Source organism: Electrona antarctica (genome assembly GCF_951216825.1).
Source record: "Electrona antarctica genome assembly, chromosome: 1".
NCBI classification, from domain to species: Eukaryota; Metazoa; Chordata; class Actinopteri; order Myctophiformes; family Myctophidae; genus Electrona; species Electrona antarctica.
The window spans coordinates 58750968-58777054 of record NC_136806.1 but is presented as its reverse complement, the minus strand read 5'-3'; the positions used below and the strand labels follow the sequence as shown (position 1 = coordinate 58777054).

General features: G+C 40.8%; 3 protein-coding genes across 3 annotated transcripts; 2 read left to right on the top strand and 1 right to left on the bottom strand.

Moving 5' to 3' along the window:
• Positions 1–2299: 2299 nt before the first annotated feature.
• On the top strand, positions 2300–4784 carry c1galt1c1 (C1GALT1-specific chaperone 1). The gene is made up of 2 exons (XM_079501442.1): positions 2300–2635; positions 3078–4784. Exon 2 carries the CDS (start codon positions 3107–3109, stop codon positions 4067–4069), a length of 963 nt encoding a protein of 320 aa, XP_079357568.1. The 5' UTR covers positions 2300–2635; positions 3078–3106; the 3' UTR covers positions 4070–4784.
• A 1108-nt stretch (positions 4785–5892) lies between these two features.
• Positions 5893–9756, bottom strand: mcts1 (MCTS1 re-initiation and release factor). Its single transcript, XM_079501455.1, has 6 exons — positions 9551–9756; positions 8307–8459; positions 8110–8207; positions 6536–6669; positions 6232–6299; positions 5893–6135 (listed from the first exon to the last, which is right to left on the bottom strand). The coding sequence occupies exons 1-6, from the start codon at positions 9559–9561 to the stop codon at positions 6054–6056; spliced, it is 546 nt and encodes a 181-aa protein (XP_079357581.1). The 5' UTR covers positions 9562–9756; the 3' UTR covers positions 5893–6053.
• A 556-nt stretch (positions 9757–10312) lies between these two features.
• Positions 10313–24956, top strand: cul4b (cullin 4B). Its single transcript, XM_079510461.1, has 20 exons — positions 10313–11229; positions 11456–11571; positions 12836–12940; positions 13089–13157; positions 13259–13332; positions 13424–13586; positions 13842–13931; positions 17393–17475; positions 18022–18089; positions 19126–19244; positions 19728–19920; positions 20043–20147; positions 20240–20350; positions 21085–21170; positions 21730–21837; positions 21942–22055; positions 22557–22662; positions 22813–22985; positions 23202–23354; positions 23670–24956. Exons 1-20 carry the CDS (start codon positions 10758–10760, stop codon positions 23763–23765), a joined length of 2604 nt encoding a protein of 867 aa, XP_079366587.1. The 5' UTR covers positions 10313–10757; the 3' UTR covers positions 23766–24956.
• The last annotated feature ends 1131 nt before the right edge of the window (positions 24957–26087 follow it).

Here is a 26087-nt window from a genome sequence, read left to right as displayed (position 1 = left end):
TAATAACCCATTTTGCTGGGACCAATTGAGAACCAATGGCACCTCAGCGGTGCAGAGCTTCGTCGTTCTTTGGGATGGTTGTGGTGCTATATAGCACATTTTATATGCTTTAAAATATCTTTAGTGCTATATATATATATATAGTACTAAAAACAGTTATCCTATGATTACGAGCCAAATAACCACTTTTGGTATATACAGCACCATTTGTTTTTAAATTGTGGTCTTTAGTGTTTGGCTGGTTTATCTGCATGCATTGTCATCAACCAGAAATACACACACACAAGGTATAGTCATTTGTCATCTCTAATAGATGTACACCGGTCAGGCTAGGTTTGCTGGTTTGTCTGTATAGTTGGTGGGAGAAGATGAAGGAAATCAACAAATCAAATGAAAGCATGTAGGCTTTTGATTATGTCTGCACTCCGGCTGGCACATCCTAGTTCAACAGCATTCCTGCAGATCCTAAAAAAGAAATACTAACTAATTGCAGAATGAATTAGTTTGGTTGATCATTAACTCAAGAGAGGAGTTTCTCAAATCAAAATCGGTATGATTCACGGAATTGTAAACAATGTTGCTCTCAAATATTCATGCAATTACTTTTCCAGGGTTAGTGATGTTCATCTACTCCATCAGAGGTAGTACCTCAGACTTCAGTTCCGTTCCTAGTTCCTACCGTGTAAATTTAAAAGCTGTAGGTATGGGAAAGGACTTTCTTATACTCTGCCGGATCTGAACCAGCAGGGTCACACCATGCACACTCCTGACACTCCTGATACAATGAATCTCTGTTACGTACGTTGTTAAAAATGGAGTGGAATTTGTACTCAAGACATATTTTATGAAGCCAAGTCAGGTGTATTTTTCTAAACCAGGTTACTAACTGATCATTAACTCCTACGTCTGATTAAAAACAACAAACTTAACCACGCTGAGACAATACAACAGAAGTGATAATTACAATAGAGCGTAACCATAACCTCAAAGGTGCCATTTTTATGAAGTTAAGCTATTGTTAGTCATTATGCCTACAAACCTTGTTTAACTGTTGATAGATGAAGCAGTGAAACTGGTCCAGTAGAAACGAGGCAGAAACACTTTAAGTCATTTCACCTGACAAACTAAGACTGGTTTTGACTTCTTGTCTTTCCACAGATAAATCTATTTTCAGTGTTGGAGCTGTACCCATCATACCTGCAAATAAATTAAGTGTAACGCCTGGGATTCGAACTCGGGTCTCCCGCGTCAAAGTCCAATATCTTAACACTAGACCAAAGGGATATGCTTCTGGACCAGAGGAGATATTACACTTTTGAGGCCATCAGGCTGAGGCTTTTGAGGCCATCAGGCTGCCACTCTGCTACACTCACCCCCCATTTGACCTCCTCCCACAGGGAAAGCTGATCCAGGTCACGGCACCAATGTAACGCCCGGGATTCAAACTCGGGTCTCCCACGTCAAAGTCCAATATCTTAACCCAGATTCGGGTCAAACAATGGGTGCCACTCCCATGCCACTAAAATGTGGAATGCCCTATACCAACAGCCGTTAAGAAATGTGTGAATCCATAGTCCTTCAAAACCGCTCTCAAAGAGCACTTACGGGAGGCTGCAATTCGAAACTGGCCCCTGAAAAAAGGTAACAGTCCCCTATATCTATCTATCAATCAATCAATCAATCAATCAATCAATCAAACAATCAATCCATGAATGGAACATAACCCGCCTCTAAAGATAACACTGGCCAGAGCCATTTGAAATACAACAGAGTTATGACAACTCCTTTCACTTCATGGGGCCAGTCCCAATGGCGGTTCTTCTACATAGACTTCTATTGGCGAAGTGCTACTGTAGGTGAAGAAGAGTGACATCCTTTATTTTAGATCGTTTTTAGTAATACAAGTACAACATAAATATTACAGAGACTTTAGTTGTCACTGTGCAATACTTTAAAACAGTTGACATGTTGCACACATGTCTAAAATTGCTGATATTTGCTCCGCCCTAGTTGAAAACAATGCTTGTCACTCTCCAGCCAGGGCTGCATTGTAGCCTGGCTAATAAGCCAGACTCAAATCACACTGTCGTGTGTGCCGGCAGGCAATTTTTTTTTTGCCAACGGCTGATTCGGTCTGGCTTATTAGCCAGGCTAGCATTCTCGCATGAACAGCGCTCGTTTTCTTGAGGTTAAGCCAGGTCAGAGCCTAGAAATAGATGGCTCTGAGCCAGGTTAGGGTTAGGGTTAGGTTTAGAGTCTAAACTTTAGACTGTCAATCACAGTGACTATGAGCAGGGCCTGGCTGGAAACAAGTTCTTGAGCTTAGCCCAGATACCCTGGGTAAATATAGATTTCATTTCATTTCATTTCACTGGCCAATCACAGCGCGTCGACTGCACAACCCGTGTAGGCTTTGGTATGCTCTGAACCTAACACGTGACGTGGAACTTGGAAGCAGGAAGTATCTTGTGTTTACATATGATGGCAGCCAGCTAGGCTACATCATAGCTTCAATTTACACTTTGGAATCTAACCGGACTGGAAAAGTTAGATGAACCTGGTCCTGGGCAGTGGGCACCTCATAAAAGAAAGACGCGTTGGCTGTGGAAATAGGACTGACGTTGCTGAAATATAGGTACAGTGTAGTATGGTCTTTCGACTTTGATTATTTGCTTACATTCGTTGACTTCGTGTACGTCTTTACCAGCTAGATTAAATAAACATCCTGGTGTCACGTTAAATATCCGGATGTTTGTGTAGTGACTTATTATTTCGTCGTTGGAACCCTCGTAAAAGGTTTCTGACATTTGGATGTTTACACATCCAAATGTCAGAAACCTTTTACGAGGGTTCCGAGAGGGGCTAACGCGTTGTTAACTTGCGTATATCGCTAAACCAAAGTACTGTGTTGTCTTTTAGTTAAGTTGTTTAATGTTACTTTCCTGGTTGATGCCGATACTGGTCATTTAATCTGTTACAATTTACTTCGGTTTTATATGACTCTACTCTATCTCAGATTTTCAGCATCAATCATAATGAATCAAAAACATTTAAACGTGTATTAATTTTTTTTCCAGTTTCAGAGTTTCAGTGACGGCTGCCAAACATGTTGGCAGACGGGAGCTCCTTTATGAAGGGACTGCTGATGGGCGGTCTGTTCTGCTTGGTGCTGTCGCTGCTGGGCAGCTTCAGCAGCTTCAGTGCCCAGCCCAGTGGTCCAGAGGACCACCACCATCACCACCACGTGAAGGCCCTCAGCAAAGATGAACTCAAGCGCCTTACTGAGTCTCAGATGGAACAGCTAAAAGAGCAAGTACAAGTCTACTGTATCATCATGGTAGAGCCCAAGGTTCTGGTGTATTGGGCAACTGCCAAGGACACCTGGAGCAAACATTGTGACCAGGCAGTGTTCTACACATCGGAGTCATCCAAGGCCCTCGATGCAATAGATCTTGAAGAACGCGATGAGTGGCCTAGGTTACGTAAAGCCCTGAAGCATGCCTACGACAACGCTGGTGACCTGCGCTGGTTCTTTGTGGCACGGCCCACCACGTTTGCCATTATTGAGAATCTCAAGTACCTGGTGCTGGCTAAGGACTCCAGCGAACCATTCTACATTGGCAATGCTATGAAGTCCGGAGAGCTTGAATATGTTCAATATGAAAGTGGAATTGTTTTGAGCTACGAAGCTCTGAAAAGGCTAGTGTCGGTGTTCCAGGACGAGGACAAGTGTCCAGAGAGAGGACGCGCCCTCTGGAAGCTGAGTGAGGAGAAGCAGCTGGCCGTATGCCTTAAATATACTGGAGTGTTTGCAGAAAATGGAGAGGATGTTGAAGGAAAGGGCCTGTTCAACAGCAAGAGTGTAGGAAGCCTTATATCTGAAAGCTTGAACAATAACCCCCAAAACGTAGTGGAGGGCTGCTGCTCTGATTTGGCGATTACATTCAGTGGGATGTCACCCACGCAGATGCAGGTTATGATGTTTGGCGTTTACAGACTTCGTCCTTATGGGCACGATTTCAAAGACACTCTTGCATTCTACCCCCCAGAAAATTCAGACAATGACTAAAGTATTCCTGTGGCTTAACAACACGGAGGGCACTGTAGAGACTGCTTCTGTGCCAGCAAAATGTGACTAATGAAGGTTTTCATATTGTTTGTAAAAAGAAAAAATAGATGGTGGGTGGGATGCTATTTTTGTGTGTTTTGTACCTTTTGCACTTAGCACACTTATGCCACATTTTCTTGTGGCTGTGGGTACATTAAACGGAGTTTGCAGATAATGCAGTGGTTCCAATGAACTGCATTATTCGTTTGGGCAAATTTTTGGGGCAAATTTCTAGATTAGGTCTGTACAGCTAAATCAAAAAATATATACCTCAGTTTGGAGGTAGTGGTGTGCTGCTAATATATTTAGAAGAAAAACAATATATACCGGTGTATATGATGATTATGATTCCACGAAAATCTTTCAAAATTGATTTACAATTTCAGAAATGCATGGCAGTCACCATGAAAATATTACTGACTAAATCGTATTGACTATTCTGAGTGATTCAGAGGAGTGTCATATTTAGTTATTTTCTTTGGTTGTATTTCATCAAATGCACTCTGGAAAAGATATTTTCAAATAAACCTTTTCTATGAGTTGCCAATATCATCTGCATGTTACACACTGCGCTTGCCACTAAATGTTAAAAGGTTGTGGAAATGAGAATTTTACTGAGCTACGGCATTATTTTTTATATTATGGACCAGTGTTGGCAAGCTTTGGCAAATGTAAATGGTAGATAAATTACCTTTTGCATATTAATTTCTTAAAGGGAATATTACGAAAGCATCATGAATGTATGTTAGATTGACTATGCCATATTACTACAATGTGATATTCTATCTAGATTACCAGTTGCAATTCTGACATTTTCATCTCAAACATTTATGCTCATGTATTGAATATTGTGGAAAATGGGATAAATGCCTCAAGACGTAACTCACATTTTTTTCTGACAGCTAAAAACCATTTGTGTATAAAAGCATGTTTATCAGGCAGGAACTAAGAACAGAATGCCGATGTTCCCAATGGCTGGGGCACATTTTCAGTGTAAAAGGACTAACCCGGAGAAAGGCACTGGAGCACATGGATCTTCTTTTAAATATTTAATCAGCAAACACGACCAAAGCTACTGCATTTTCAATCGCCGTCTATGTAAACACATTTTCAGTGTTGTGGTTTTGACCCAGCAGGTGTCAAATGTAACATTTATATCCCGACAGATTACTGTTGAATTAGGACCTGTGCTGCCTCTGTCTGAACTGCTGAGAACGTTGTGCTACAAGACAAGAGATACTTTCTCTCTTGTGAACTATGTACAGTACTACTGTGAGATCATAACAGCCTGAGATTAAAAAATGATTTTGACACATTTAAATGGATTCCCAATTATTGACTTGACCACATGAACCCAAGTGTCTCTAGGAATATACACTGAAGTAGATCATGGCTGTTTTCAGCAAGAGATTTGGTGTACCTACACTCAAGGCAAACTTGGAGCCCTGTGGGACCCTGGTCAACCTAATAGTTTAAAAAAAATGTGTTAGCCCATCTACAAGCTCAATCTATTTTTGTGGTAAATTCTCCTTTGACATACCCAAAATACTGATACCAGGGTTAAAGTGGTTAATGCAATGTATATAGACCAATATTGTCACTGGTTATATACTTATAAGACCCAACGGTATATTACCCAAAAAGCATTTATTGATTTATATTCAATCAATTAAATCACAGGCATTGCAGCAACCTCTTGACAGGACAGCTCAGTGTTCATATTCCACTTCGCTTGTGTCAAGCAGTCACCTTTAGCACTGCCAAACACAAATTAAGAACGGAAATTAAAGCAAGATTTCTTTTTATTTGTGCATCATGGTGATTGATTCAAAGCCTCCAGCAAGTTACACGGCTAAGTCCATTGGTGTAAACAATTGACTGGCAGTTCATGCCTCGCTGTCAAGAGCTCCACGCTTTCCAGGGGTGTGTGTGGGTGGTGTCGGCATCACTTATACGTCTTCATGTGCCACAGTCCATCATTAAGATAGTGAACATTCTCGATTCCGATTCCCTTGTTGACTTTCTCTCTATATAAAAACATAAATTTGTATTAATTCATGCACACATCAACTTCAATACTCTTTTGCAGTTTACTAAAAAAACAATTGACTTTGTTGACTTACATGCTTTCTGCAGACAGCTTCATAACACCAACACAAAGTGCATGCTGTTTTCCCTCCGCCATTATGGCCTGTAGTCTGTCATTAAAGATAATATCTGACAAGTTGTGAACATTATATCAGACAAAGACATGCATATAGATATAGAAGCCAATCATATATGTATCTTACAATTTATATTTTTAGCAGGACAAGTGTATTTAATAACTAATAGCTAAGAAATTAAGGCACATTTTAAACACCTAATTATATTCCTATGGTATCTTTCAACATAAACTTTCAACATTGTTACATAAACAAAGGATACAACTACGGTCTCTGTGGCAGCTGGGTAGAGTTTAGCCCCTGGTGACGTGAGTCCAGGGCACATGATATTGGCTCCACTTAAGACAAATTTAATGGCCCCTTTGTCTACTTGCTGGTGTGGCAGTATGAAGGGATCTGGAACATACAAATGAATGAGAACTGAATTAGTGTGCATTAATGTAATCATTAAACAATCATTCAGACAGATGTTACATTTCAAAACCAAGGGCAATATTGAGTTATTGATGTAATATATAAACTAGTTTCATGGCCTTTGATGATGATACAGTCTTTGAGGATAGAATGACATACACAGATAGACAAGGTCGTTCTTTTAGCTTATTTAAGTCAGTCCTGGACTTTTCCACTTGGATTGGCCTGTGGGTGTCACTAAACTAAACACATTTTGTGTAATGTAAATGTTTCACATTTTGTTTCATGTTAACAATCCACAAACATTTTTAATCATATCAACATGTTGACAAGAAAAGGTTGAGAACTGATGAACTAGGCCTACACAGTAGTTTTACAGATTCTAGTAGTGTAAGGACAAGCACAAGTTTAACTGAATCAGGGTTAAATAGGGATAAATTGTCACACAACTTGGGTGAATTGTGAATGTGAAATACATTGTAAATTTAACATTTAGTGTGAGCCCAGCTTAACTTGGTTGTGATTGGTCAGTGCGCAACACCTACAACTAAGGCAGGCACACAGGTACAGTGGCAGGCACACAGAGTTTTCTATTCAGGATCTTGTCTGTGGTCAGTAGGAACACACTCGTCCAATGTAATTTCGACAATGTAACAGTAACGTAAGCACCTTTTTAAAAAAGAAATCACACCCATGTGAACTGCGTGGTGCAACTCTGTGTGGGGGTCCCTGGAACTTCCAGACCCACAGAAACACGCCCAGGGTGCCGGCCCGGTTCCCGTGAGCCGCCCCACGTCCGAAACGAACGAGAAATTACAGAGGTACCATGTGGGGGTCCCCGGAGGCCGGAATGCGCCTCTCAAACTGCAGACCTCTCAAAACAAACTGGTCAGGTTACTTACTACTAGGCCTTATACCCACCCACCTGCTCATTATGCTAGGGCCGGATGCCTCAGGGCAGAGTAAAGCAACTTGCAATGGGCCTGGTCTTCAAGATACGCGAGAAAACAGGGATACCCATTTACCTTTCAGACGTCAATAGAATAAAAGACACACACACAGGCATAACAACAGAAGACGCCCCACTGATCTCACCGAACCAAGTTTTGGCACAAAAATTGGGTCAAATTCGTTCTACTGCTATGCCGCCAGAATGTGGAATGCCGTCATATGCTAGCCACCTGCCCCCACCTCCACAACTGTTAGTCTTTAAATGTCTTGATGAATTGAATACACAGGACCATAATGGAAACAAGTTATCTGGTTATCCTTTTAGCATTATTTTGTATGAAACTGTGCCTCTTTTTGCAAACTGTCTGGCAATAAGGTATTGAATCAATACAAAAAACAGAGGGCCAAGACATGGCCAAACAAACCACTGCTTCAAGCCTCAACTAGCCATCAGCAACTATTAGATCTTACATTTATGCAGCAGTCTGAGAGTTGGGTAGAACGGTCCGTCCCTCTGTCTGAAGAAAAGCAGCTCTCCATTCACTGTCAGGATTTCAATGTGTTCATGGCTGCCGGAGAAAAAACAGAAATATATCACATAACATATACAAGATAATACAAACAAAATAAATCAATGTGTGTAAGAGAAATACAATTCCCAATTATACCATCTCACTATTTTGACAGGGTCCTTTTTTGGCATAATGTGGTTGAGTTGAGACTCAATGTCAGGAAACTGGTCCAACAGTTGGTTCTTGATTCCTTTGATAACAGATGTCTTCAGCTGAATACAGTTGGAAACATTTTCCTTCTCATCAAATCTGAAGAGAGACAAAGGGAAGGCACAGAGGCTGCTATAATTAATGCCCATTTCTGTCAGAAAAAGTACACATAAAGCACAAATAATAATGATTCTAAAGATTCAAATGACCACTGATGCAAGCAAATTGTGCTTGCATCAGTGCTGATGAAAGACTGCAAGAGTATATTTCATGTTTAAACAATAAACACTGCGTGTCTATTTAAAATTCGTAACCTGAACTGTCAAAATAATGTCATCAACGAAAATGGCCCATGGATGGAGCTGCACGGTCATGATGACAGTGGAAGGGAGTAATTGTCTCGATTTTCTTGATATGAAAACATCTAGAGTTGCAAATTGCGGATTTGCAGCTATAGTCCTCCTAGATTCCAAGTCATGCACATGATAGGGAAAACACTGAGTGTGGCAAAATGTCACCAACTGGACCACTGTTTAGATTAATACCAGTGGATTTGATTTGACGGTTTGATTGATTGAAGTATTTATTAACAGTTTGCAGAATTACAGTACATTTCAAGCACAACTCAATACAAAAACTGTTAACTGTAAGTGGACGACACCATAAAGCATTACACTTGTTTACAAGAGGGTCCACCTTTTTCAATTAGTGTTGAGTCTCTCTGTTGATGACATTGCAGGTGACTGTGCATGACCATAAATAACCCATATTTCTATCCCATTTTGCCTAAATATCACAGGTGTTTGTGAATAACACAAAGTGTATTTAAAACAAAAATGTAACAGTTACTTTTGTACAAAGACCACAAAGACTACATTTAAATTACGATTTACTTTTTAATTTCTGGTCACGTTACAGCACACCACAGACTTGCAAGTTGTCACGCCTTTCTTTTAGAATAATAGCAAATGTCGGCTTCCTTTACCCCATCAGCATAAACACATGTCTGTATTAAAGCTTACATAAAAGCTTCTAGCAAAAGTGTACATGGCTATAAAATAATTCAATACAAGGTTTGAATGTTGATTTGTTGAATCTCTGGCCAGCTGAACGAAGAACGATGTCATGATACAGTTAGCTACCAAAGCTAATGCTAAGATAAACGAGGGAGCCGTTTTAACGTTACGTACTTTTTAAACATCCTCGTTCGTCGTGTATAACGTCTTTAATTAATTCCTCCAAGGTTTGTCCAAACTTCTGACGTGACACTCACTGTGAGGAGAAAAACTATTTGTTCACAGAACATCTATCTAGTGCAAATCCACGCTTGTAGTTGAGGGCCACGTTAACGTCATTTTACGACAACGTCTCGCATTCCTACGGCATATCCGTCCAACGTCGTGAACTACTTCCTTTGCACTTAAAGTGACAATCTTTACATTGAATCTTTTTTTACAGTCTATGCATTGAATTGAATGCTATTCATTTTATTCAACCTATTTCAAGGAGACGGGTCTATTTTATTAAATTAGTTTGTTAAAATTCAAACAATTTCCCCTGAGAATAGCATAGCAGAACCTATTAAAACTGCGAGTCTTCATGTATAAAGTTGTGGAATTATGTTGTCTTGAACGTCTTTAACTATTCAATTAATAAACCAATCTCGTATTGTATGGTTACATTTCGGAAATTAGATTATGTCTTAATTTATTTTATTTCTCCCTGATGGGCGTTAAACGGGCCCACTATTAATAGGATTTAACTTTTTATTCACTGTGTTTACGTAAAAGATGGGTGAGCTTGTATTAATATTGGCATAACAAATGACATAACAAAATGAAGATCTAAAATCAAATCATTATAAAAAGTTTCTAGTCTGCAATAATTGTTTGCTTTCGTCGTGGCGCCATCTAGCGACCAAACTGATCTTAAAGAAGGAGCTCGTGTGCAGGCAGGCAAAAACTACTTTTACACAAAGTACTTCCGGTGGGGTCATCGAATTGCTTTTATGAGTGAATATATCCAGAGTTAACCGACAAATGTCCCGCGCCATCATCAAAACCTCCATACATTGACCCTTTTTTATCCGGACACCGTTTAGTTTTGTCGGAGGCTTCGGCGAAGCGCTAATAGCTCCACAACGTGGTTCGACCAGAGAGGCCAGAAGAGGAAGCAGAAGACAACCATCTTTCTTCTGCCAGGCAGCAAGCAATAACAAGAGAGAAAGCCCTGAGGAGTTTCACATTTATGATCTGTTCCAAACACCTGAGGAAAAGACTGGCCCTTTGAAAACCTCCAGCAGATAGAAGCCTTGGACACGGATATCACCAATAACCCTGCATACCTGGAGGTTTGGTATTACAGGACTGGTTATTAGAATTAGTATTCCATTTGTTCATGTTTCCAACAGGTTTACCTTCCCCTAACCCCCCACCACCGCCAACCCAGGAGGCTAGTAGACCACCAGCAGCTTCTGATGTCAAACAACACACAGACGGCGGCATCACGTCTAGTTCGAAGAAGAGGAAAATAAACAGTTCTTCTGAGAGGGACGATATTGATACAATTTCTTCGTCTCCTCCCAAACCCCTGAATTCATCTTCTTCCTCCTCGTCGTCCTGCTCTTCCAGCACTTCGCAACACGTCCAGAAGAAGTTGAGATTCGAAGACTCTGTGGATTTCATTGGACTGGATGTGAAGATGGCTAGTGAGGAGGCTGCGTCTTGCTCGAATAATAAGAGCAAAAATGCGTTCCTGCCCGGTGGAGTTGGGCACCATGCAAACGGACTCACGAAAAATGCAGGATCAACCACCTTTTCCAACAGTAAACCCGGTGCTGCAAAGAAGCTAGTCATCAAAAACTTCAAAGGTAGCCTGCATGATGTGTTGATGACTGATGTAGCACCATTGATTGATCACCTGGTGCTGCTGACATACCTCAAATTGTTATAGCATTATACTTCAAATTGGGACAACAAAACCATAATGGTTACATACTGTATATAACTACACGTCTGTGAAACCGTAAGATCACAATCATGCATTTGCTCAGGTATTATGTTTTTATATCAGTTTTCACATCTTTTGTACCACAGAAAAGCCCAAGTTGCCTGAGAACTACACACAAGAGACCTGGCAGAAGCTGAAGGAGGCGGTAGAGGCCATACAGAACAGCACTTCTATCAAGTACAACCTAGAGGAACTCTACCAGGTACATGGGCCCAATTTGCAACACTAGATTTTTTGGGATGAATCTAGAGTTGCAATACAGCCCATTGAGCCAAATATATCGGCTTGCATTACATTTAATTAAACTCATCAACATTGCAGCTGTAACCCAAGCTTGAATTATCCTCTTTCAATCTGCAAAGCGTTTGTTTCATACAAATCCACTGTGACATGTTATGAACAACTTTCTGTCAAGAAATTCTGTGCAGTGATATTATTTTCTGAGTGTTGGAGTTTGGAGGCGCTCGTTTTCTGCATCTTGACAGAAAGTAGCTCTTAACATGTCTACCGGTATGTTGGGTTTTTATCAAACAAACACTTTGCATATTGCAAGAGGATAATTCAAGCTTGCCTTACAGCTGCAATGTTGGCGAGTTTAACATTGTTTCAAATGGTAAATGGTGCATTTATATAGCGCCTTTATCCAAGGCGCTTTACATAGATTGTGCATTACATTCACCCATTCACACACACATTCATACATGGCACGACATGCAACCAACACATCGGGAGCAAAAGTTCAGTGTATTGCTCAAGGACACTTTGACACTAACTCTGGGGGAGCCCGGGTTCAAACTAACTGGCAACCTTGCGGTTCCCATCCAGCTACTCTACCCCTGAGCCATACAAGCAGATCGGAAATGTCTATTTGATCAATGTGCTGTCAATGGAGGGCATTGAAGATTCAACTGTTTTTGACGTCACGAATAAAAAAAACCCCAATTCATAACAATAAAAAATTGATTGTTGCAAATTGCAGCTACCAGGTACAGTCTGAGGCAGGGGGCAGTGGCCTCTTCAGCAAACCTACAGTTGGAGATCATGGATGATATGAAAATTCCATGTCATGATTAATGTGGCTAAAATAATTGAGATTAATGATATTATCATGATAATCAAGATATGGTTAACCACTTTTTTGGAAAACGCTTTGAATAATGCGTTAAGCTGGACAAATATGTTTTTCTGACAGCTAAACATGCCCTCTTTCAGAAAAATCATGTAAAAAAATATATCGAAAAAGTTACTAGGCTGAAATGGCACTGAATGGTAGGAATGACCCGTTAATGATTATCGTCCCATCCTTACCTACAGTATCATTAGTGACATGATGGAAAGAAGATGGTGCCAAAAAAAAACTCTCCCATGACCTACATTTGATTTAAAAAGGTTATGTCACATCTGCAAAAATAAGCATTGTGTTTTCTGCACTGTGTTGATGTATTTGTTTATTCTATTCTAATTAGGCGGTGGAGAATCTCTGTTCCCACAAGATATCTGCCAAACTCTACAAACAGCTGAGGCTGGTGTGTGAGGATCACATCAAGGCACAAATTGACCAGTTCAGAGAATATCCTTTCCTGTTTCTGTTTCTCTTTGTTCACTCGCTGACTCAATTTAACTATTTTCTTTGTATAGCCTAGTATTATGGATTATGAATTTATATTGTTATAAAGAGAAAAAATGTTCAAAGTCTGTACTACCTTAACAATTCTTACAGATGCCCTGGACAGTGTACTTTTCCTTAAGAAAATAGACAAGTGTTGGCAAGATCACTGCAGACAAATGGTATGTTCTGTCTTTATTTTCTCATGTACAAAGTCTGATAGCCATTAAATACGTTATCGTAACATCGGCTAACGTGTTTAGTTATTCTTATTCTTCCACAGATCATGATTAGGAGTATATTTTTGTTTTTGGACCGCACCTATGTTTTACAAAATTCTATGCTGCCATCCATCTGGTGAGTATGTCACTTAGATTAGCATTATGTAAAAAAAACTACAGGCTGATTTGCTTATGTGAGTGTTGAATGAAGCCACTCTGGTCTGCAGGGACATGGGCCTAGAGCTCTTCAGGTTCTATATCATCAGTGATCTGAAGGTGCAGAGTAAGACCATTGACGGGATCCTGCTACTCATTGAGAGGGAGCGTAGTGGGGAGGCCATCGACCGTAGCCTCTTGAGGAGTCTACTGAGCATGCTCAGTGACCTACAGGTAAATGGACTTGTACAGTACCCTTTCTCCCTATAAGTTATACCTGAGGTTACATTTCTACCGACCTTTAAAGCGTAATTTGTACGCCTTTGCACAATACGTCATGATGCACCACATTGTTAGCTTGAAAATCTGTTGTTTTCAGTGGAGCGACAACGTTGTCCGTTAGTTTGGCATCTGGTGTTTGATGTGCTGTCAAATGCAGCCTTGAAAAATCGCTTTAATGACATGTGGTGTTCTCTCCAACCCTGACAGATTTATCAAGACTCCTTTGAACAGCGCTTTTTGGAAGAAACTAATCGACTGTATGCTGCAGAGGGACAGAGGCTGATGCAGGAGAGAGAGGTGATTTATTGTGTCCGTTATGTGCACAATGTACATCCTGTGGATTATTGTGTGTTCCCTGTTGAAATACTGTTGTGTATACTACTGACTTTTTGCTTTTGATAGGACTTATGTGTATATTACAATATGTAGTATGTACAACATATCTCTGCGTTCGGGAAGAAGCCACCTAAACCCCAAAATGTTCATTTTTCAGGAAATGAAAAATATAATTTTTCAGGAAATGAAGAGAAAACCTTGTGTTTTTAAAACGATGCAATACTGCCTCATCAATTTGTTGTGACTTTATATATTGTCAATTACTTGCATGAGAGGGGGAGAGAGGGGCAGACAGTTTGAGGCTCCTATGTAGTTGAGGTTTTTTTCTGAAGCTTTTTTTAATACTTTTCATTGGTTCAATATTTTTTAACCAGCACACAGACGTAAAGGGTGTTCAACCGTTGATACAAGGCAGGATGGATCTATACCTTCATGCTCCTCTGTAGTTGTAGTAGATGCCAAATTCTGACCCTACCATCCAAATATCCTGGCAGAAATGGAGACTCATCAGTCAGACATGGTTTTTCCAATCTTCTATTGTCCAATTTTGGTGAGCCTGTGCGACACGTATTGTAGTCTCGGATAGCTTTCAGAGGAGTGGCACCCTATGTGGCTATAGCCTATGTGCCTCAAGGTTTGATATGGTGTGTTCTCTTCAATTTGCAATTTAGGCATTTAACAGAGCGTCATCCAGAGTGATTTACAGTAAGCAAGAACAATACATGGCAATACATCAAGTACAGTCATTAGAATAAGAATCATACATAAGCTAAGAACCTAACATCCGTCTAACAGTGGAATATCTATATAATGAAACTATGCATATACTGTCTTCTGTATTCATTACCGTGGCTTTAATGAGTTATTTGAGTTACTGTTGCCTTTCTCTCAGCTAATGTTTTTCCTTTTCTCACCATTTTTCTGTAAACCCTAGAGATCATAGGTTGTGTGTGAAAATCCCAGTAGATCACCAGTTTCTGAAGTACTCAGACAAGCCCGTTTTCCGTTTGGCACCTTTCTTCCCCATTCTGATGCTCAGTTTGAACTGCAGCGTCTTGACGGGACGGGACGCAGATTGATAGACAGAAGTTACCGAAATATAATGTATGCATTTTTTTATGTTGAAGCTGTAAGCTGTAGCTTATATTGTTATAGGCTACAATAGTTAGATGATTGGTAAATGATTAACCATGGCAATATTGACAACAACATACAATTTTATTTTGTATACTTTCTTGAACCACAAGCACTGCACCAGTCAGATGTAATGTAGCCTACATGAGAGAAAAAGGGAAAAAGCGTCATATAATATAATGGCGTCATAATCCGTCTGCCTATTAGTTCTCTTTCAAATGTCAGTGTCAAAACAAAGTCTTGTTTTTTTTGCTATATTCAAGCCATGGGTATTGGCTGTACGCGTAATTTCCCATTGATTTCAGTAGCTAGGAATTTTGTTGGCTGTGTTGGTAGCTCCTCGATAGCTGATAGAATCCTGATTGTCTCTGTAGAGACCGACAGTCCAACGGATGCAAAAGCAGCAACAGGGACGGACCTCTGGTTCTCCCCCAGTGCGGGTGGTGGTGGTGGTGAGCGGGGCTGGTGTGATTGCTGCCGGTCAGCAGCTGTAAGCAGTGCCATGGTGGTAGCCTACCCTACAGGTTTAGGCGTCCTCCTCGCGTCGAAAATAAGTTTTCCCCTGGACAAACTTTTTTTCTTTCTCCGGTGCTATTGCTGTGTCTTTTCTGTCTCAAGAATCAAATGAAGAATGAGGTCGGGACATTGTGTGTCTGGTGTTTCTATGTCGTGACTTGAAAACCGATGGAAATAGTTTTTGTATGTCCAACTTTGTAATGCTACTGATGTCTGTGCTCAACACTCAAATATTCCATTGTGGCTTAATAGGTCATTCTTTATTCAATTCAAGCGTCCGATGCCAAATTATATATTCTTTAATTTAAATTGTATATGTTCTAGGGGCATGTCATGTGATCTACCTGCACAGCCTTTGTGATCTACTGGTAGATCGCGATCTACCTTTTGGGCACCCCTGCACTAGAGTGTGAAAAGACTCCCTCCAAAAACCGGTTGTCGGAGGGGAGGTACAAACGTAGCCAAGTTGCCTACAGTAAATCCGCCTTTGATCCAACAGCATGTTATCGCTCATTTCTAAAGTGACCGGTGGGTGTATATCAATGCTTTAGATTAGTTTAGAATAAATGCTCAAATTAATTTCTGAATGCATTTTTGAATGCTATTAAGATTTTAAAAATAGAAAATATAAAGTGTGTGTGTGTGTGTGTGTGTGTGTGTGTGTGTGTGTGTGTGTGTGTGTGTGTGTGTGTGTGTGTGTGTGTGTGTGTGTGTGTGTGTGTGTGTGTGTGTGTGTGTGTGTGTGTGTGTGTGTGTGTGTGTGTGTGTGTGTGTGTGTGTGTGTGTGTGTGTGTGTGTTATTAGTAGTTGTGGTGGTAGTTGCGGCCGTAGGTCACAGTTTACTATTAAAACCTTCCCGTTGGTCGGTCGGTCACGCCTCCATATATGGTCAAGCCTTGTGACATCACACCTCCATATATGGTCACGCCTCGTGACATTATGCTTCCATATTATGGTCACGCCTCGTGACACGCCACCTTGAAGATAACGACACTGACCTCATCAAACCCTGGATAGCCATACATGGTGTGTGTGTGTGTGTGTTATTGTTATTAGTAGTTGTGGTGGTAGTTGCGGCCGTAGGTCACAGTTTACTATTAAAACCTTCCCGTTGGTCGGTCGGTCACGCCACCATGAAGATAACGACACTGACCTCATCAAACTGTGTGTGTGTGTGTGTGTGTGTGTGTGTGTGTGTGTGTGTGTGTGTGTGTGTGTGTGTGTGTGTGTGTGTGTGTGTGTGTGTGTGTGTGTGTGTGTGTGTGTGTGTGTGTGTGTGTGTGTGTGTGTGTGTGTGTGTGTGTGTGTGTGTGTGTGTGTGTGTGTGTGTGTGTGTGTGTGTGTGTGTGTGTGTGTGTGTGTGTGTGTGTGTGTGTGTTTGAATTGAGACTCGGGCTATCGCGGCCGTCGCTTCAGGCGGAGAAAGGTTAAATAATTTGTGCCAATCACGACGATGCTGCGTTTTCACCATGGGCTGACCTATGAGCATGCAGGTGTTATGCATCTGTTGCCTATATAGCTGGGTGTGTGTGTGTGAAGATTTGTTGTCATGACCGGGACTCGAACACGCAACGCACTGTCAGGCCAGAGCCTATATGTGTCATGCGCCAGGACCACTTGGCCAACGGGTGCCCCACATCGCACACTCTTGTATGATGAAGTAGAGCATTAATACACATCAAACGTTGAAAGAGTTACGAGGCCACAGCAACGATATTCACTAACCCCCATTGAATTGAAGATGCATTGTAATATCATACCATTTCTGTCAGGTGCCAGAGTATCTCCATCATGTTAGCAAACGCTTGGAGGAGGAGGCAGACAGGGTCATCACGTATCTTGACCAGAGCACGCAGTGAGTAGCGGGCGGCCAGGCATGGTCTTTAGTTTACAACAGGGCTGGGCAACTTTGACGATGGAGAGGGCCACTATATTTCCACACTCACTCCTTATAGGGCCATATATTACTGTCGTAGCAAAAATAGCCGATCTACAAGCTCAAAACGCGTCGCGCTGCGACGCGTTTTGAGCTTGTAGATCGGCTATTTTTGGTTTATTTGAATTGAAATCTTGAATTATCGTTTGTCATTTTTGAATTGGAATCCTGAAAATTAACATTTTTATGTAATTTCAAATGCCTTTAATTACCGTATACTTGTGTTGAGCAATGAGCTACTAATTTAGACTGAAGTAATTAAAGCGGGTCACGTTTGCATGTTGTGGAATTGTAACAGCTGAAACCAATATCATTATATCAGTATTCTGACATTAACCTGAGGGCCACATTAAGTGAAGGTGGGGGCCGCATGTGGCCCCCGGGCCGCCAGTTGCCCACCCCTGGTTTACAACTAAAAACGGAGGACAAAGACACGTTGGTCACATGTCCTCTTATTTGTTGCAGAAAACCACTTATTGCCACAGTGGAAAAGCAGTTACTGGGTGAACATCTCACTACAACTCTCCAAAAAGGTAACATTTATATGGGATTATGACCATGGGATTAATAGCCACGTGAATCTCTCTTGTTTGACATTCGTGTAATTGTATGCTTCAGCTCTTTATATCTGTTACCCCTCTGTTACCATGCTCATTTAAATTGTGTGATTTGTAATTGAAGTAATTTGTTTCAATTTTGTGAAGCACTTTGTAACATTAAGTTGTTATTGTTATTAGTAGTTGTGGTGGTAGTTGCGGCCGTAGGTCACAGTTTACTATTAAAACCAAAGCCTTGTGACATCACACCTCCATATATGGTCACGCCTCGTGATACGTCACGCCACCATGAAGTTAACGACACTGACCTAATCAAACCCTGGATAGCCATACATGGAGAAGACTGGATCATCATCACCTAGATCTGCATATATGGAGCAGGCCAGCAACTCTACATCTGACCTCAAACCCTTAGATCTCCATATATGGATACCTGTCCTTGTAAACTATAGACAGCCCGCCCCAAAGTTATTAGTGCAGCCTCGCTCGGCGAAAACTAGAGTTCTCAACAGGCCCGAAAATTAAGGCCCGGCCCTACCTGGGCCCTCATCAAACCCTATACACTCAAGACAAGACCCCCGTTGCCACCCTTAGATCTCCATACTGTATATGGAGCTGACCTGTTCTGACATTCCATATGTTGATCTGACCTCATCAAACCCTGTACACTCAAGACACGCTCCATATATGGCCAGTACATAATTCATTCCATATGTTGATCTGACCTAATCAAACCCTGTACACTCAAGTCACGCGCCATATATGGCCAGTACATAATTCATTCCATATGTTGATCTGACCCCCCCATGCCGTCACCCAGGCGGATGCGTGCACGCGACCTCGTCACTTCTCGCCCTCAGGGCGTCTTACTGGTAGTATTAAGTAGGTGTATGATAAATGAAGTGCTGGGCGTTCATGTTATGTGTCCTGAGCTGTCATAATGATGGTGGAGATAGTCATATGGTCACGTGTTGTGCACATCTCTTACCTCTTGGCTTTTTGAAACTCCTAGGATTGAATCACCTACTAGACGAGAACAGAATCCAGGACCTATCTCTTCTCTATCAGCTCTTTAGTCGAGTGCGAGGTGGTGTTCAAGTCCTCTTGCAACACTGGATATACTACATTAAGGTAGGCTATTTCTGGATAGTTATGACAGTTGTGGCATACGTCACATTGAAGGTGGCCAGTTAACATTTTGCGATTTTTGCCCATTGGTAACATCTATGAGATGTGATTGAACAGAAATGGTAGAATAGGTGGAGAGGTCGCACACACCAAGAATATACTTTCAAATTATTTATTCTCTACATCACAGGATAGACGTCTCAGCTATCCAGCCTTCGTCAGTGTGATACTGATGAAGGCCAAGACGTCTATCCTGTGATGACTAGAGAATAAATCTTTTGAAAGTATATTTTTGTTGTGTGCTACCTCTTCACCTATTCTACAATGTTGAATGAATCAATGTTGTTAAGCTGGTGACGCACCATAAGTCAGAGAGCCATACGTCATCTATTGAACAGAAATGAAATCCCTGATAAGTCAACCGGTGACTCACTAAATTTCAAGTTTGACTTTGATTAATTCTTTTTCAAATTCTCGACATTTTAGACATTTGGCAGCACAATTGTTATAAACCCAGAGAAAGACAAGACAATGGTGCAGGAGTTGCTGGACTTCAAAGACAAGGTGGATCACGTCATCGATGTGTGCTTCATGAAGAATGAGAAGTTTGTCAATGCCATGAAAGAGGCCTTTGAAACTTTCATCAACAAAAGGCCAAATAAGCCTGCAGAGCTCATAGGTTGGCAAACTGTCATTGTTCTTAGTAGTTAGACGATCAATAAACAATTAATACAATAATTATAATATTCAAATAAACAACAAGTGTTCTAAGCTAAATGGTATGTCTGTTTGGCTTTACAGCAAAGCATGTGGATTCGAAACTAAGGGCAGGAAATAAGGAAGCAACCGATGAAGAACTGGAGAAAATGTTGGATAAGATCATGATTATCTTCAGATTTATTTATGGTATTGTTTCCTAATACTTTTACCTCCTTTTTCTTTTTATGACATAAAATAAAAATATTTGATCAACCTTAATTCTTATATTTATCTTCTAGGTAAAGATGTTTTTGAGGCCTTTTACAAGAAGGACCTGGCCAAGAGATTGCTGGTGGGAAAGAGTGCCTCTGTCGATGCTGAAAAATCTATGTTGTCAAAACTGAAACATGGTTAGTATAAAAATCCATCACTCTCACAAAACTTCACCTTTATTCCAGTGAGGCCAGTGAGGCAGCTGACTTGCAATTCTTACACCAACGTTCTGGGTTCACATTGGGGATCGCAGCAGTTAATCGTTTAGCCATTTGTTTCCCCACCCCTGGAAATGAGTCAATGGAATTGAATTGTGGATCGTCAACAGCCTCTGTGATTTTATTGTTAATTTCATCAGACTGGCTAGTACATTAGCCATGCTGTCTTTGTGTATGTCTGTGCCATCAGTTCTTGGGCAAAGGACCTTACACACAACAAACTGTAATTTGCACTAGATAGACTACAACCTATCTCAAACCCTCACCCTAACCCTAACCTCCCACGGGGCAGCACACCTAAACCTAACTTTAACCCATGTCTAACCAATGACTAGTCTAAACTAAGTATGCACCCTGTTCACATAGTTCCTTAGTTAACAAAAGAAAAATGATTGACACAATTATTATATTAAAGGAGCTTAAATGAAAGCCTACCATTCTGATAAACATTCATTCTGTGTACATGCATTTTTATTTTTTATTTTTCCGGGTTTGGTGTGTGGGTCATCATACCTGAATTCCAGGCTTAAGCTACACCCAAGGCTGGAATTACATACAACTAACCGAATAAAGATGTTGGCTAGCTGATTGCAAATCTATCCGGTTTTGACATCCGTAGTTCACTTTGACTTTTAACCTATTATTTGTTCCAGAATGTGGTGCAGCATTCACCAGTAAGCTAGAAGGGATGTTCAAGGACATGGAGCTTTCTAAAGACATCATGATACAGTTCAAACAGGTAATTACTGCTACAAGGACTGTATTTCCAGGCAGAATCACCCTATAGAGCGTCGCCGTCCCGCCCCCTACCCTGGACCAGGAAATGATTCTCCGTTCATTTTCCTCATAGACATTTCAGAAAGTATTTATTTAAAGATGTTTACGCCGTGGACAAAGCCAACTCGAGTCGTGACAAATCATGACAACAAACACAATTTTTTGGGCCGAACAAATAATTAGAAAGAAGAAAAAAACGGCAGGTTACAACACTTTTTTTGTTGTTTTTCTTCTTTGTAATTATTTGTTTGGTCAAAAGTATTGTTTGTGTTGTCATGAGTTGTCACGACTCGAGTTGGCTTTGTCCGCGGCGTAACCGTCTTTAAATAAATACTTTAAGAAATGTCTATGGGAAAAATGCATTGGGATTCATTTCCTGGTCCATGGTAGGGGGCGGGACTGCGACGCTCTATTTGTATTAATTGTTGTGCATTTGACACAGAGGTGAGGTTGGATTAAAATAACTGTTGCAATAAAATGCAATTTATATTGTTTACTTATGTCTCATTTGTCTCTGATAGTACCAAATGTGCCAAAACATCCCTGGCAACATTGAGCTGACAGTCAACATCCTTACCATGGGATACTGGCCGACCTATGTCCCCATGGAAGTACACCTGCCAGCTGAGGTTAATACTGACCAAATATTTACACTTTCAGGCTCTGCCATTTTATGATGTAGCCACATTGATATTGCCATTTCTTTGTAACACCTGGTGTCATCAATGTACAGATGGTCCGACTGCAAGAGATTTTCAAGACTTTCTACCTGGGCAAACACAGTGGCAGGAAGCTGCAGTGGCAATCAACACTAGGCCATTGTGTCTTAAAAGCTGAATTCAAAGAGGTACACAGTTGATTTTTGAGGGGCGCTAGCCCCTCCTATATTCAGCTATAGTGTAGATTTTTGTCCTAAAACAAACATTAAATGCCATTGACAATGAATGGAGAATTTACGTCATGTGTGTTTGAGCAAATCATCTATTTTCATCCTACACAAACATTAAATTCCCATTGACAATGAAACAAGAATTTACGTCATGTGTCTGAGCAAATCGGCTATATTTGTCCTACACAAAGAGTAAATTCCCATTGACAATGAATGGATTATGTACGATGATAATAGCACCCCCACTTCACACAGGTGTGATTTTTTTTAAAGTGGTGCAACCACTTCAAGAAACAGCAATGTCTGTCCCTGGCTGTCCCTGTCCCTATGTTTAGGGTACCAACAGGGGGAGCTGTTGCACCACTTACTTCAGACAGGTCTGATTTTCTTATCAAGATGGTTTAGTTTGTACTCTCTGCCGAGAAATCTAGAACAGTTTCTTGTTTTTCTTTTCAACAGGGGAAAAAAGAACTACAGGTCTCCCTGTTCCAGACACTAGTGCTACTGATGTTTAACGAAGGAGAGGAGTTCACCTTGGAGGAGATCAAACTAGCGACAGGAATAGGTTAGTGTGTGATCACAGGCAAGGATTGATCCTCAACAATATCATTTTTACTGTTAGAAATTAGCACAGCCCATTGCCAGTGCTACAGTTTAGTCAGCATTCCTTGAGATACAAGTATGTTCATTTTCTGTTGCTCTGTGTGCACGGCAGAGGACAGTGAGCTGCGACGGACGTTGCAGTCCCTGGCATGTGGGAAGGCCCGCGTCATCTACAAAGTCCCAAAGAGCAAAGACGTGGAGGACGGTGACAAGTTCTCCTGCAATGATGACTTCAAACACAAGCTCTTCAGGATCAAAATCAACCAAATCCAGATGAAAGAAACGGTACGTCGCATGTCCTTAATGGTTAATGTGGTTAAACGCTAACGTGACATGGATGCGTTCCAGGTCTCAATGGATTAAGATTTGACAAAACTATGCTGGGTCATACAACGTTGTGACAAACTATAAATTACCATTTAAATGGGTCTGCTACTCTGCTTGCTTCATGGCTTTTGAGGTGTCTGGATTATTTTCATCATCATCATTGTTATTTTACAGGTGGAGGAGCAAGCCAGCACCACAGAGAGGGTCTTTCAGGATCGGCAGTATCAGATTGATGCAGCAATTGTTCGGATCATGAAAATGAGGAAGACTCTGAGTCATAATCTCCTGGTGTCTGAAGTGTACAACCAGCTCAAATTCCCTGTCAAGGTGATTATAACATCCCATCCCTCCCCAACCCATTTCGTTGATAGTTATTACAGATTGAATTACGATATTATGTAGGCTAACATTAGATTAATCATTTCATTTCCATATTATCAGGTTATTCTGAATAGATTGTTCATTCTAATTGATATGGCTCACTTAAAAATGAACTATCAATGCTGTGATGCAATGCTACTACAAATGTGAAACGTGTTGTCTTTTGGAAATGGAAGAAAGCTTAGAGGAAATGTAAATCTATAACACTAGGAGGGCTTTATAGGTTGTTTCATAGGTTCTGACCCATTCTGCCCCTTTCAGCCTGCTGACTTGAAGAAGAGAATAGAGTCTCTCATCGACAGGGACTATATGGAGCGAGACAAGGAGAACCCCAACCAATACAACTACGTGGCTTAGAAAGAGAACAGGACAGAGACAGAAAAAGAGGCAGGCAGTCCAGTCAAGCTCAAGGCTTTTCTTGAGTGATCTGTGCTCTGAATCATTGGCTCCAGTGGATGTTACCATTACCCTCTTCAACCCAGCTTCAACCGACTAGTGAATGGATACTGCTCCACGGGACTTTGTCAGGGGTCTTGTGATCCTGTGGCCTGCATGCCCATTAAAAAGAGAATATTGGCCGTGTATCTCAAAGCAACTGAGAATTGGACTACCTTGGACAAAAAAAAGAAGACAAACCATTGTTTTGTTTTTTTTACCCTGTTTGCTCTTTTTTTTTTATGGAGAGGGGAGAGAGAAATATTTATTTTCAAACGTAGTCTTCTTTATCTGTCGTTTATTTGAGGCATTCTGCTCCTAGTTATTACATCACTTTTGTTTCCCTTTTAGTTCACTCTGTATCCCAAGGAAACACTCACACACCTAACATTGCTTTAACTGTGAGAAAAGAAGAAAAAACTAATAAAAATGATGCTTGTTTCTTCAGTCAATGTCAAATGCGAGACCAATGGATTAACATTCACACTAGGATTTGATGTTGATGTGGTGGATTCTGTGTCAAATGCGTGCACTTGCAGCTATGTTTAACGATTTTCAAGGAGATAACGTAGCTATCTGTGATAGCTGTTTGTATGTCATGAACAACCAATCTGTGGGCTATACTATTTAGGTAAATTATGCCAGACTGACAGCATGTGCCAAAAAAAGAGCACTTCTGTTCTAGGATTTGTTCATTCTGCTAAACAATTGTACACGACATTTGTATGCATTTGGTTTCCCCTTCGCGCTTGCCATACATTTTTGTACATACTAAACAGTGACATTTGACATGCGCCATTTGATAGGCACATGTATTTTTCGTTTTTGTTTTTTTTGTTAACCCCTAGAGAGTGTAGTATCTACTAAAAGCACAACATTTTCAGACACTGCACCCCATGTTCCTGACCTGAGCATAAATCACTCCCAAACATATTCATTGTAAGTCTCCCCGTGGAGCTTGCAGGTCTTGCTTAAGTGGGGTGAATGGGAGTCGATTGTCTCAACAGACGACTACTGATTGAGAAATCACGCTTGACTAGACTTTAAATGCCCTGTGTCTGTATGAGTCTGTTAGGTTTATTGCTTCAGATTAAAACAAAACCGTCAAGTGTTTCAATATGTTTTGTTTTATCCTTTCAAAAACATTTTAACCCCCTTAAGCCTGGTTTATATTTCATCGTTTGATGGGTGGGGGGAAGGGGGTGAATGTACATCCACATGCTTTGGGCTAGTAGATCTATTATCTACTATCCGCAAATTATTTTGAATTTATTTAGCCTATTATGACATGCCCAAAAGACTGATGCAATGTTTAAACTTGTAAATTGCCTTTCCCCTTTCATGTTACATGGTAGAGCTGCTATTTTCTAAACATTGTGATTTATTTTTCTTTTAAAATAATATAAAATAGGGAAGTCAGTTTATTTTATTATTTTATTGTAATTTCCCCCTAATGATTTTTCCCTGAAACTGATAGCCCTGGTCCAGTGCGATACTCGCTATAAGCAACCAGGGCTAAAACTGACAGTTTATATCTCTGCAAATGTGCAGATGCTCTTTTTTAAGATTTGTTTTTGGCTTTTAATTCTGCCTTTATTCATAGATAGATCAAGTGAAGATTGACAGGAAAGAGGGAGAGGCAGGGGGATGCAGCAAAGGTCGTCATGAACAGGACTCGAACACACGACACGCTGTCAGGCCAGACACTGTGGTATGCGCCTGGACCACTAGGCCAGCGGGCGCCCACAGTTGCTTTTGTGTATTTTATTTTTTACAATACAATACAAAACAGGGCAAGAAAAGACAAACAACCAAGTTATTAATAGCCTACAACAATACAACATCAGAGCCAGGGGGGATTACTAACAGAAAACATTAAAGAGTGAACACAAAGCAACAGTTTTCGCAGCTTTTGTGTACGTGTAATATTTTTTGGCCGTTATTTCGACAAATATGACGAAACCAAAGGACGAAACAGCGACACGGCCTAGGCTCTTGCCGCTTTGACAAGTTGACAACCACAACAGACGGTAGTCATATGACTTCCATTTCCTGTCACACTGGGATCAATTTGCTTTGCAAAGACGCGGATCCGTCCGTGGTCTAAAGCGGATACGGAAGCGGTGGGTACATGCACATGTGTGTGAGCGGCGCAAATGACCGGATGCAGTAGGCGGGCTCTAAAGCGGATCAGGCTAGTTGATTTGGAATAGAGGCCAGGCTTTTGGTAAGCCTGGTGGTCAT

Coding starts and splice junctions, on each gene's coding strand:
- c1galt1c1 (XM_079501442.1), top strand. CDS start 3,107: ATGTTGGCAGACGGGAGCTCCTTTATGAAGGGACTGCTGATGGGCGGT.
- cul4b (XM_079510461.1), top strand. CDS start 10,758: ATGTTTCCAACAGGTTTACCTTCCCCTAACCCCCCACCACCGCCAACC. Junction 19,245..19,727: donor ACTGGATATACTACATTAAG/GTAGGCTATTTC, acceptor TCGACATTTTAG/ACATTTGGCAGCACAATTGT. Junction 21,838..21,941: donor AAGTACACCTGCCAGCTGAG/GTTAATACTGAC, acceptor ATCAATGTACAG/ATGGTCCGACTGCAAGAGAT.
- mcts1 (XM_079501455.1), bottom strand. Junction 6,670..8,109: donor TCTCAGACTGCTGCATAAAT/GTAAGATCTAAT, acceptor TGTATGTTCCAG/ATCCCTTCATACTGCCACAC. Junction 6,300..6,535: donor CTGCCACAGAGACCGTAGTT/GTATCCTTTGTT, acceptor GACAGACTACAG/GCCATAATGGCGGAGGGAAA.